This window comes from Odocoileus virginianus, chromosome 5 (assembly GCF_023699985.2).
Source record: "Odocoileus virginianus isolate 20LAN1187 ecotype Illinois chromosome 5, Ovbor_1.2, whole genome shotgun sequence".
Taxonomy (NCBI): Eukaryota; Metazoa; Chordata; class Mammalia; order Artiodactyla; family Cervidae; genus Odocoileus; species Odocoileus virginianus.
The window spans coordinates 20467136-20480122 of record NC_069678.1 but is presented as its reverse complement, the minus strand read 5'-3'; the positions used below and the strand labels follow the sequence as shown (position 1 = coordinate 20480122).

General features: G+C 38.2%; 1 protein-coding gene across 1 annotated transcript in view; it reads left to right on the top strand.

Moving 5' to 3' along the window:
• The window catches only part of RGS5 (regulator of G protein signaling 5), a 54314-nt gene extending 42256 nt beyond the window's left edge, over positions 1-12058 (top strand). Inside the window, exons 4-5 of the mRNA XM_070467710.1 lie at positions 2328-2494; positions 7062-12058. Of these exons, the coding sequence (XP_070323811.1) occupies positions 2328-2494; positions 7062-7223 (329 nt within the window). The 3' untranslated portion in view covers positions 7224-12058. The remainder of the gene's footprint in view (positions 1-2327; positions 2495-7061) is intronic.
• Positions 12059-12987: the final 929 nt, after the last annotated feature.

Genomic DNA, 12987 nt, shown 5'->3' with positions numbered 1-12987 from the left:
ATTCTTTGGAACTCTGGATTCAAATGGGTATATCTTTCCTTTTCTCCTTTGCCTTTCCCATCTTGTCTTTTCTCAGCATTTTGTAAGGCCTCCTTGGACAACCGTTTTGCCTTTTTGCATTTCTTTTTCTTGGGGATGGTCTTGATCACTGCCTCCTGTACAATGTCACGAACCTCCGTCCATAGTTCATTCAGGCACTCTGTGTATCAGATCTAGTCCCTTGAATCTATTTGTCACTTCCACTGTATAATTGTAAGGGATTTGATTTAGGTCATGCCTGAATGGCCTATAAAAGCACATAGTGCTGGAAATATGGGCAGGAGTGAAGGAAAATACATCTGATCTTATCCTGGTGAACATTATCAAGTGGTTTTAAAGCAATTCTTCTAGGTCGGTTACTAGAGACAGTTGTTTATCATACCTACCATCACTCCTCAGTGTATTTTTTGGTGTTGCTCAATTTAAAAAAAAAAAAAGTGTTTATGTTAAGTACAGGGAGAAGGGTTTAAAATGCAAAGTTTCTTGTTTGGATCCAGAATTGTCAGTGACCCTAATTCAAGTTAATTATAACTTAGCAATTTTGTTTCTTTAATACTGAGTGCAATTGCTGGGAACTGTGAGGGATAGAAAGACAAAATGTATAGAAGGAAAATTGAAAAAAGACAATGTTATATTTCTGGCTTAATCATTATATTTTGTGCATATTGTTTGAAATCGTTGTTTTGGGCAATGACTAATGAATGAAAATTAGAATCTATAAAAAGAAGTAGGGAGAACTATTCGAGAGGAATGGAAATAGAAATTAGGTCAAAGGAAATGAATTCAGTACATGAATATGTTCTCCAAGTAAAACTAATGAATTGTAGAAGTGTCTTCTGATGAGGAACAAGTTAGAGGAAATGTAGACCTTGATGTACCAGTCAGTCCAGCCTTCCGCCTGGGAGGCAAATGCCAGGCCAGGCATGCCTGTGATTCTGATATAGTCTGTGGAGAACTAAAATTTTCTCTCCTTCCTTTAGAAGTCCACTTACCTTACATAATAAATATGCATGAATTTTCACTCAGTACATACAGATTTGTTGGAATTTGGGTTAAAATAAAGTATCTATCTATCTATCAATCATCTATCTATCTATCTCTCTATCTAGCTCGATATATATCTAACTGTCTATGTCAGCTTTAAAAGGAGGAAAATATTGAAGATATAAAGTGATTTTTCCTTTGTTCCTCTTCATTTCCTTCCTAATTCCTGACCTTGCCTTCAACTTACCTACCACTTTGGAGCTTAGAGCTGCAGAACAAGGTTAGAAGAAAGAAAAAGAAAACAAAAGGATCAGACCCAAGAATCTCTAATATACATATTTGCATAAGATATACATATATACGGCCTTCTCCGGTGGTTCAGACTGTAAAGAATCTGCCCTCAATGCAGATTTACAAGCTGCAATATATTCTATAAAGAATCTGCCCTCAATGCAGATTTACAAGCTGCAATATATTCTATATGAGCAACAGTACTCTGAAAACAGAACCACAGCAGTCATAATTACACTTAATTTAATATGTTCTAAAGACTGATGCTTCATTGATGGGTGTAGTAACTGCTCTATACGTGGGCCCCTTCATCAGGCCCCTACCATCCTCCTTCAGGTCTCAGGTCTCACCTTCTCATATAGGCTTTCTTTAAATGTAAAATCAGGTTAAGACACTTTTGTCACTCTTACTATCTTTCATATTGCTTTCTTTTGTTGTGTATACATTTTTTGTGTATGTTTCTTCATTTTCGTTTCTACCTCCCCAGAATCTTCACTGGGGCAGGTATCATGTCTATTTTACTTACTATAATTCCTCAAACATAATATTTACTCCAAAAATCAACTTTAGAAAGAAAAAACCTAAGTAGTTGGTACACAAGAATCAACATTAATATTACTTACACTACCAAATCAAGTTTTAGGTGTATTTTTTTCTTTTTGGTAACTGATCAGTATCCAGGATGGTGTTAGTGTTTGCAGTGTTCCTCAATGCTCTGTACGGTTAAACATTTATCATCCACATATAGGCTGTCTGTATTCGAATCCCAGCTCTGCCACTTTCCAGTTGGTCAACTAATAGAAAGTCATTTAATCTCTCTGACCTCATTTGTAAAATAGGATATACCAGCCTCTGCCTCTTAGGTCTGTAATGATTAACAAATGAATTAACTTTAGTAAGGTTATTACACAAATAACAGAAATGTGTTATAAATAAACCTAGGCTACAACATGGGATATAGTGATAGATGATAGATAGAACACATTTCCTCAAATAACCTTTTTCCTTGCTAGATGGACTTGCCAGCTTCAAAAGTTTCCTGAAGTCTGAATTCAGTGAGGAGAATCTTGAGTTCTGGATGGCCTGTGAAGATTACAAGAAGATCAAGTCCCCTGTCAAGATGGCTGAGATGGCAAAGAAAATTTATGAAGAATTCATCCAAGCGGAGGCTCCTAAAGAGGTTGGTCCTGATTGGAAGATGGGTGAGGGTGGTCAATGCGGGTCAGCTCAACAACTTCCCAGGAAGGATTTCCATCTGCAATACAGTTTGCAGCTAAAGGTTATTCCTATTTGAGAGTGGGCCACCTTTCTTAAACACCTACTGAATGGAAAAGCAGAACAGTGCAATCAAGCAGATATGAACTTGAACTCTACTTAGACCACTTTCTAAGCAGTGTAGGTCTCTCTTCAGTAGCATGTAATCACAAATGAGGATAATACATGTTGTATGATCTCGGATGAAGTACTCAGTCTCTCTGAACTTAGTTTCTTTCTTTGGGAAAATGAGGATAATGAAAACTATGTTGCAGGATTGTTGTGAGGATGAAATTAAACAGTGGATGTGAAAATATATATCTCAGCATTTGAACAAATCAATGTCTGATGAATGGTTCTATCACTTCATCTTTTCACCTTTCACCTTTCCCCTTTCCTCTCTTCCTTTTCATTTTTGGTGAAAATTCTCTCTTTTCCATCCTATTCTCTGCCAATCCCTGGTTTCCCCTAGGGCTGTTTCACTTATTCTCTGGTCTGGACAAGGTTTCTACTCATGAAAATCAAATGATTACATGATAACAGTGCTACAGATGTTGGAGGACAATATAATATTAATTAACTGTTAAAGATGTGTGTTGATTTCAAAGAGGCTTTAGGGTAGTTTATCTGCCCTTTCCTATTTGTGAAACTGAATTGAAAAGATTTTTTGTGGAATTCAGGATGGCCTCAGCAAGACCCATTCATCATGTTTTGGTCAGGTCACCGATTTCACATTGCACACTATAATTCAATCTGGACATCAAACATTTCATCAAAATTTGAGGTGAGGTACAGAGGTGATCTGAGCAAACCCTCTAGGCAGGCAATGATTAACTTAAGATGATTTGAGAGAGGGAAACCCTCATATCCTTTTTCTCTCACAGGTGTTCAAGACTCGTGAGGGTCTACCGTTTGATATTCCTTCCTTTGGTAACACATTACTCATCACTGATACTTTTTAAAGGGCAGCTTTTGGCTTCCCTGGTGGCTCAGAGGGTAAAGCATTTGCCAGCAATGCGGCAGACCCTGGTTCAATCCCTGGGTTGGGAAGATCCCCTGGAGAAGGAAATGGCAACCCACTCCAGTATTCTCGTCTGGAGAATCCCATGGACAGAGGAGCCTGATAGGCTACAGTGTATGGGGTTGCAAAGAGCCGGACGCGACTTCACTTTCATTTTCACTTTTATCCAAATGGATTATTATAATCTAGTAATCAAATTAGATTACATATCTAATGCCAACAGATGAGCCACCTCCATGACACAGGCGGTGGAGGTGAGGAGCAGAGACCCTAGAGTACTACAGGTCACAGTGGGGAAAGTGAGAATCATGCGCCTGGGTTTAGTCTTGCTGTGGGAATTATTTTGGAATCCTCTCTAGAACCCTCTTCTATGCCTCAGTCTCGCATCGCATGCATATGTATTGGCTTTCCCTTACTTCTGATGCCATTTGTGCTGGGCTGTTCTGTCAGCAAGGAATCCGTACTTGTGATGTTACCAAGGACATTAATGTACTGTTAGTATTAAATGTGACACAATTTCCTGACTTTGATTGACTTCCCACTTCCAACCTATCTTCTTACCACCTTCATTCCTCTTCACAGAAGTCTAGGATTTGAATATATGCAGATGATGGAGACCCATCCAGGCTATTGCTAGGTGCTCTGAGCTCTAGGAATACATTGTTCTCAAAGTTCCTTGCTAGAACACTCATGGGTATCATGAAAATATGAGAAATTAAGAATGGAGTTTCAAAATAAATAAAACCCTTGCTGAGTTACTAGAATACACAAATGATGGCCTTCATTATAAGGACCTCTGGGCTCTAATTAAAATAGCTTTGGCCTCCAGCCTCTGAGCTGAGCATCAGAGGGATGTAAATCCCACTCCTGTTATATAATAAACACTCTGTGAATGCTTGTGAGATGAATGGATATAGGTACACTGACTCCAGACCTTTCTTGATGTATGACTTTGGGCAAGTTTCTCGCTAAAGCCTTCTAATTCTCAATTCTCTTTAATTGTAATAAATTCATGTATGTGTGTGGTGTGTGTGTATATACCCAGAGGATGTTTAGTAAATTATAGCTATTGTTTTAAAAATGAGCTTGCATTTTGACAAAAATTTGAGATTTCACTTTTAGAAACATGTTTTTATTTATTCACTATTTTTTACTATTTACTTTTGGTTGCACTGGGTCTTTGTTGCTGTGTGTGGGCTTGCCCTAGTTGTCAGAAGCAGGAGCAGCCCTTCCTTGCAGTGCATTGTGATAGCTTCTCTTGTTGAAGAGCACAGGCTCTGGGCGCAGACTTCGGTAGCTGAAGCACACAGGCTGAGTAGCTCCGCCTTGCAGCCTCTAGGATACAGGCTCCACTGTTGAGCTGCGTAGTCTTAGTTGCTCTGCTGCGTGTAGAACCTTCCCACACCAGGGACTGAACCCGCGTCTCCTGTGTCAGCAGGCGGACCTGCATCCACTGTACCACCAGGGCAGGCCTCCCATCTCATTTCGATGAATGCCGGAATGACCTGTATAACAAGTTCACCCAGGCAAATAGCAATCTAAATTTTCTTTATCTGAATATTCACTTCAGTTCCTTAATATCAGGAACTGAAGGAGAGAGATACAGTGGTAAAAAATTGGAACTGAGATTTAAAAACGAGAATTTACCTTGTATAGTTTGATAAACAGATAATTTGTGTACTAAAAATTGGTATGTCCATATCGTACTAAAAATTTTTTTCTTTGCTCAGTAGTATACAGATGAGTATATATCAAAATGATTCATTAGAGGAGCCCATGTACATAAAAATAATAAGAAAAATAGCTGTTATTTGCTATTTATGTGTTACAGAGGTTAAAATATGTATCACTTCTTTAAAAGACATATCAATTCTTTAAAAAATTTATAATTGTTAGAAATTTTATAATCTATAATTGTTAAAACATTTATAATTATTTTTGTTAGAAATTTTATAATTGTTATAAATTTTATAATTTTTAGCGTTATAATTTTCAACTATTTTGAGTAAGGCTGGCTGCTCATCTAGTTCAGTATATATTTAAGAGAAGGAAGAAGCATTGCTTTAGTGTGGCAGGAAGAACAGACTGTTCCTCACTAGCTGCTTGTAGGCATGTAAATTGACCTCTTTGGATCTTGGAGTCTTCACCTGTGAAGACAGACATCTTACCTTCCCTGTGAGGCTGTTTCCAGTGCAGACTGTGAAGTTTCCACCATTCTTGCATAAGACACACAGGTTGCTCTCACCTGTGGAAAACATATCATAGCCTCAACTCACGTCATCCTGGACCTTCGATCACAGTCACTCCTGTCTGTTCTGGCCTGGCTGTCCCCAGTCACGCCTTTGCCCCTGGCTCTGACCTAAAGACACTCCATAATTCTCTGAGCCCAAATAACTTTTCTCAGCATCAAGAAACTTCAGCAGCCCAGGAGAGACCCAAGCACTTCCTAACGTTTCAGTTCAAAATCATTGGTTGATTTGGGTTTTGTTTCTTCTTTACACTCAGATACAAGAGTCATTGGAATAACGACGTGATAAACAGTGATTTTTCGCAAATCATACTCAGGCAAGCCCAGGCAGGCTGTACCTTGCACAACCCCAGGGGACCATTCACATGGACCCTACACGGATGATGTCCCTGGGAGTGACACAATGTAGTAGCCCTGCATTCAGGCCAAATAAGCCATGATGCCTCCCAACACTCCAGTCTCCTGGGTAAAAGCAACTTGCTGGGCTGTTGAATCTTTTATCTACCACTTATGATCTTGGGCAAATCACTTTAACTCCTCTGCTCCTCAGTTGTAAAATGTGGATGTCAGTATTGCCTCTCAGAGTTGTAAGATTCAAGGAGTTCACAGCACAGTGCTGGTGAAAGTAAAGTTCTTAGCACTCAATAAATGTTAGTTGCTATTGTTATGAATGTTGTGCTAAAACCATTGTGTCTTTGTTTGTTTCAGGAAAAAAACAAGTTTCCTTATTCTTCTAGAGACATGCATAAAGTCTTGGATCCCTGATCAAAATTTCTCTCTCTTCATTCTCCCCATTGGGGTGAAACCAAATGCTGTGGTAGGAAGACTATGGGATTAGGCATCAGGATACCTAGATTCAAATTCTGAGTCTCTGCCTTTAAATACGTTTATTAGCTCTGTGATCTTGAAGTCCCTATCTATCTGCCTTTCACCTAGAAAAGGAAAGACTCATTTTTTAGGGTTATTGAGAAGCTGATATGAGGTCTGTCTGAATTGGTTTTTTATTTCTAATATTGGGTGCCTAATACTGGTTAGATTGTAATCTGAGTCATGCATTTGTTGAATACATGCCTTACCCTACTGTATATAAAATAGAAGTGATAAGCTATTCTAATTTCCTATGCCTCTCTTCCCCTCATGTGTTATGTGAGACACTTTTCTCCCTACCCCTCCTCAAATCCCACAACCTGGGCTGACTCAGTGACCCTGTTTTCTGGCTCACAGGTGAATATTGATCACTTCACGAAGGAAATTACCGTGAAGAACTTGGTGGAACCTTCCACAAGTAGCTTTGATGTGGCCCAGAAGAGAGTCCACGCTCTGATGGAGAAGGATTCTCTGCCTCGCTTTGTGCGCTCTGAATTCTACCAGGAGTTCATCAAGTAGCAATGCAGTCAGGCCCTGAGAATCGTCCTGAGAGTTATTTCGTCCGTAATCACCCTGCACTTTCCAGCAACCCACATATCTTCCTGTAGCAGCTTGCGCAAAGATTCTGAGACAGAAAACCCCAAGGAGGGTTGCTTGCTGTTTTGCCCACATTGTTTTGGATGATTATCTATTGCCCCAATGTCTTCCTTTTCCAATTTCCCCTTCCTGCCCCCATTCTCAGTTAAGCTCTACTCTTGTAGGTTGTTGTGAAACTTAATCAGAACAACAGAGAAGCTCTACTTAGGGAAATATAAAGCAGAAATATGATATCAATGAATGTGGCTCCACTTGGTAATGGATTGCCATCTAAATTGGGAAGAAAAAGAATATGGACATGGAAAAACCAATTTCAAGTGAGATTAATTGATCTCATTTGTTGTTTTAATTCTGATCCAGGGAGGCCACTCATTATTTTCTGAATTTGGTTAGTAAAAGGTGGTAAGCATTTTATAAAAGAGGCAACCACTATTTGATTTTTTTAAGCAAATACATTGTTCAAAACGTTGGTCTTCCTCTGAGACCATCTTTGTGTTAACTAGAGATTATAAACAAGAGGTACAGCCAAGAATATATTGTGTTTATATAAAATCAATATGAACACAATCCATGGGGTTTCTTATAATTCCCTCAGACCTTCCCACACATAAAGTTACTAAATTCTGTACTAAATCAGTAATCTGAGATTGACAATGGACTACTTTATAAATATATCTATGCCTCTAATAAGTAGGCCCAAAGTTTCCATTTTCAAATTAGTTAAAATTTGTGTGAGTGTAAAATTCCAAAATTGCTAATTCCAATCGTGTAAAACAAAAACATGCTGCTCATTGCAGTAGTCTTCCACCTCCGTATCAAGAGGGCTATCCACTACAATGGGGAATCTTGTCAGACCTAAAAGGGGTAGTTGTCCTACAGTGCAAGCAGTTTGTTAAGTAAATGATGATTACCTTCAAAATAGCAAATTATCTTCAGAAAATAATTTGATAAAATGCAGAGACTTTCTGAGTGAAATAGAGCTTTACAGTACCCTGCATTTTGCAAAATGATCTGATCTTCTAGCAACTGCTCATTCCCCTCCTTATTTTGCTCACCAAAATAATGAATTGTATTATAGTCAAAATACACATTTATACCCCTAACATGCCTTACGCATAGCCAATTTTTAGTAAGTTTAAACTTTTAATGCTGTATTTCATTATTATAAGTCTTACTAGCATTTCTTATTATCTTTAGTAGATTTGATTAAGCAATACATAATCTAGTAATAAAGAGTCCAACTGTGTATGAGGGTAACCAAGTGAGGATACTGAGTTAATTAAAAAAGTGATTTTTAAGGGATTAATAAACATCTTAAATGTTTAAGTAGAAGATTACATTGTTTAGTCTTGTATTTCCTCCTTTTGTTTCTTTCTTTCATTTACAAACTCTTAGTTTCACATGTCTGTAACCTATTAATTCAGTCATTTCCCAAGAATATTGAAAGTGAAGCAACTATATGACTGTATTCTTTGAGTAAACACTGACCACATTTGTTGGGTTTTTCTTATTTTTGTTATTTCAAAGACTAATGTGCCCTTCCTGAATACTTGCCATTTCAAATTCTGAAAATGTGACTGGGTCTAGTGTCAACAATTGCTAGTCTGGTATGAGCTCCTTAATATTTGTCAATATTGCTCACTTCAAAGAAACTGCATTGTCAAGAGGTTGACAGGCCAGGTCAACATTGTGAGCATAAAAAAGAAGTTCTCAGCCTGTCTATTTGTGTAGGGGTGACAAGCAACTCACAGCAAGAATTCCCAGCACAATCTTTCTCAGCATCTGTCTATATTGCCCCGAAGGGGTATAAAATCACCAATCCTATACTTGCTGAAGCAGCTAGAAAATTTAAGAACCAAAGAATCTAAGTGAGTTGTCTTTTCTGAAATGCTAAAACATTTTTAAGAAAAATTTGGATGTCATTAAAATTTCAAATATTTTATTCATATTATTTGAACTAACCAAATGTTTACAAATACCCAGAGAATTGACTAGAGACTAGAAAGTTCACCAAGATGGTTGATGTTACAAAGACTCAAGCTTACCGTATTCACAAATTGACTGCACATCCTATGTAAGTGGGTAGACGTGTCAGTGGAGGATAAAAAGGTCCTTTGCCTTTTCATAAGCTGAAAACACAGGAGGCAGAAAAAGCAGGAAAAGCACCAGGAAGGCAGAGTTGTGAAGGCTACAAGAAGCATGAATGCCTTGCAGTCAACTGGTGACACGTAATATATATCTAAACATGATTTTAAATTTAAAGCAGTATGAACATACACATTAGACACTCTCCTAAGTAAAAAATTAAAAGGAATATAAATATCACAGCCCCAAATGAAAAAGCAAACATATAAACATTGTCCTAGAAAGTTCTTTGACATATTTTGAGAGTGTTTTTAAACTTAGAAGAGAAAAACCTGAGCTACCAAAAGTTTCCATGGTAAAACAAACAAAATAGCACTCCTTTAAATTTTGGGAAGTTAGGAAAACTAGGGTGATCTTTCCAGGAAAAGCATGTGTAATGTCTGTTATCACTCCCTTTCCCTCCTCCCCTTCCTCCCCAATCTCCCTTGAGTAAATTGCCTGGGCAAGTACGAAGCTCAGAGGAGGAGCTCTTGGCTCTGATGTGTTCCTCGCTTGAGAAAATCTACACAGCCCTGTGTAGATCTGGGATATAGAGAGGTGGTCAATGGGAACAGGAGTACATGCTTCTCATCCTTGAGAGGAACCTAAGATTAGGGAGGCCGGGTAACCGCCGGGCCGTTTCTCTGCTTGTGTCTGATATAGTTTGAGCTTGGCATCAGATTAGTATCTAAATCTGACCAGAACGAAGAGGAACAATACCTATTGTAGAGTAAGTTAGGAGGCTGTGTTCCGTGTTTATCTGCTAAAGCAGTGCTTGTTCACATGAGCAACCACCAACACACACATAACACACACACACACACACACACACACACACACACAAATAGACACCTTCTGAAATGTAGAACTGATGTGTTTCAGTAATTTTGTTTTCAAATCAGTAGAAGCAAATTTATAAACACATTTTGCGCCCCACTCCCAAAACCACCCATGTCTTCATTCTCTACTGTAAAATTATGCTTTAAGCAGGTTTCAGTTTTTAGTACATGAGGAGAAGAATTTGTTAAAGAAAATGTTTTTATTTTTGCCTTCTACAGAGCCATTGATTTTTCTTGGTTGTTGTTCTCTGCATACACTCTTTTTCAATAGGGTGGAGTTATTATTATCTCACAAAGTACAATAAATCAGTTGGTAAACTAATAAAAATTCTTTGCAAGGAATTTGTCAAGCTATGTGTCCCATCACAGATTTGATAATTTGAGAATCATTTCAAAGGCTATTTGTATTTCAGGGAAATGATTTTTGCTCTTGAAATCATTCCTTCTCATAGCCATTTTCTTTGTTTCCTGGTAATTTAGCAAGTTTGGTAGAAATAGGGTCATGAGAAAAGAAAGGGTGGAAAGGAGGAGTGAGAAGTGGTAAGAAGTAAGTGCCTAGACTTACCTACAAAGTGAGTACATTCACTAGGAAACATTTAAGAGCATCTCCACTTGATTGAAAATCAAACAACCTTTTGCTGTCGCCACCAAGATCTGCAGGAAGGCATTTCTTGACTAACAGTGAAGCTAGATGTGAAACTCCATTTTAAAATCCTAGGGAGTCTTGGTTAGATAAAAGAAGAAACACGGAGGCCATCCTTTCCCCAGTGGGTTTGCATGTGCCAGAGAGCAGAGCATGGAGAACGCAGTTTCTAATATCTGAATGTCCAAACCCAAGGGCCAGACAACTCTCTGTAGGTTTTGGACATGAGGTCTTATTATATCTCGGTTTATGGGTTTTCCAGTCTCTCCATTCTATTAGTAAGTGTGTGTTTAATAGTTGCTTTGGACAAGGCTCCTTAACAATTTAGCAACTACTCCCTGTGTTAAACGTATTTTCACCCAAACAGGTCATGTGGCAGATCAGAGCCATAGATATTAAAAGAAAGGCTTCCCACACTATCCTGTAACTGATCAAGTCTTCCAACTAAGATATTAATAGCTTTGAATGGAAACTCACAGCATAGAGTAAAGGGAAAAGACAGAAAACCAAACTTTGGAGTACTATCCTCACCTCACAGTTTAACAATAATCTTATCATCTAGTAGAAAAGCTACAAATTCAACTCAACATTTATATCTAGTTTGATAAGTCTCTTCTTTTCTCACCTGAGAAAATTTTCCTTCTCTTTCACACCTATGTCTCCATTTCTCTTCTGCTCCAGCATGAGGATATATTTAAAATAGTTGAGTCTAACCACATTTATCTAGTAATGAATACAAGTAAAGCATTTAACTCCCTATCTAGAAACATGTATAAACTAAGGCATAAACAAAACAGTGGGAAATGTTGAGCATTTTTCCAATGGAGAGAAGTAATCTGGATAATTTTTGCCAAAAGATCTTTTCATATCATACGTTATTAGAATTTGGGAGACTGAGCTTTTTTAAGACTGCTACAACTTGCAACTTATCTTCAGGAGACCAGCCTAGAGAAAAGAGTGGAAGTGAAAGTTTGGAAGTGCATTCATCAGCATGTATCCCATGTTTTTCATTTAGGAATAATTGTGTTTATCTTCAAATTTTGTATCCAATGTGTTGTGTACTCCATAACTCATGCTACTTGATAAAGCACCAAATATGTATCTGTAACCACAATCACATTTATTATATTAAATATGTATCTACATAACAATCTCTGATTCCTTCTTGACTCCTGAACATTCTTGATGTGAATCTCTCCCTTAAGATAGGCTTGTTTATTCACTATGCTCCTTACAACAACAGGTGGGAAGATCCCTCTCCTAGTAAACCTCAACTGTAATATAGCTTGACATGCAAAATTCAGAAAGGGAGATAACAAAGTGTCTGATATTCATACACTGTTCACTACATTCCCCTGGATTCAGATGGCAACAACGTATTGATGCAGGTATTCTCTGTTAGCGTTGGCTCAGCTCATTATATCATTTGGATCCTGAAATAGTGAGCATATTTATTCCTTTCTCCTCCTGAACTTGTGAAAGATCTGAAATCCATGAGCCACTGCAAACAGCTTAGTTCTATGACCTTAGATTTGGTGCTCAGATAGTTTGCGTATTGGGCTCAGATTATACAACTAGTGGGACTGGGACTGGGCGAAAGGGAAAATTGGTATGCAAGAAATGAAGTCGCTCAGTCGTGTCTGACTCTTTGCAACCCCATGGACTGTAGCCCACCAGGCTCCTCTGTCCATGGGATTTCCAGGCAAGAACACTGGAGTGGGTTGCCATTGCCTTCTCCAGGAGATCTTCCCAACCAAGGGATTGAACTTGGGTCTCCGGCATTGTAGGCAGATGCTTCACCATTTGAGCCACCAGGGAAGTTGTTCACGCAGAAAAGAGGCATAAATAAAATTAGTTTACAGAGAGGTCGTGATGAGAATTCATGTGAAGGGGGAGTGGGAGAGGGGAGTTGACAGGTTAGAGAATGTCTGCTTGGTAAGTTCTCATTAACAATTCCAATAAAACCTAGCTATATTTAATGTAGATGCTTGAATGTAGATGCTAGCACTCTGAATCATTTCCATACCATCTATTCTCCTTTTTTTATTGTCATTATCTTGGATGATTTTCTGAGAGTTTC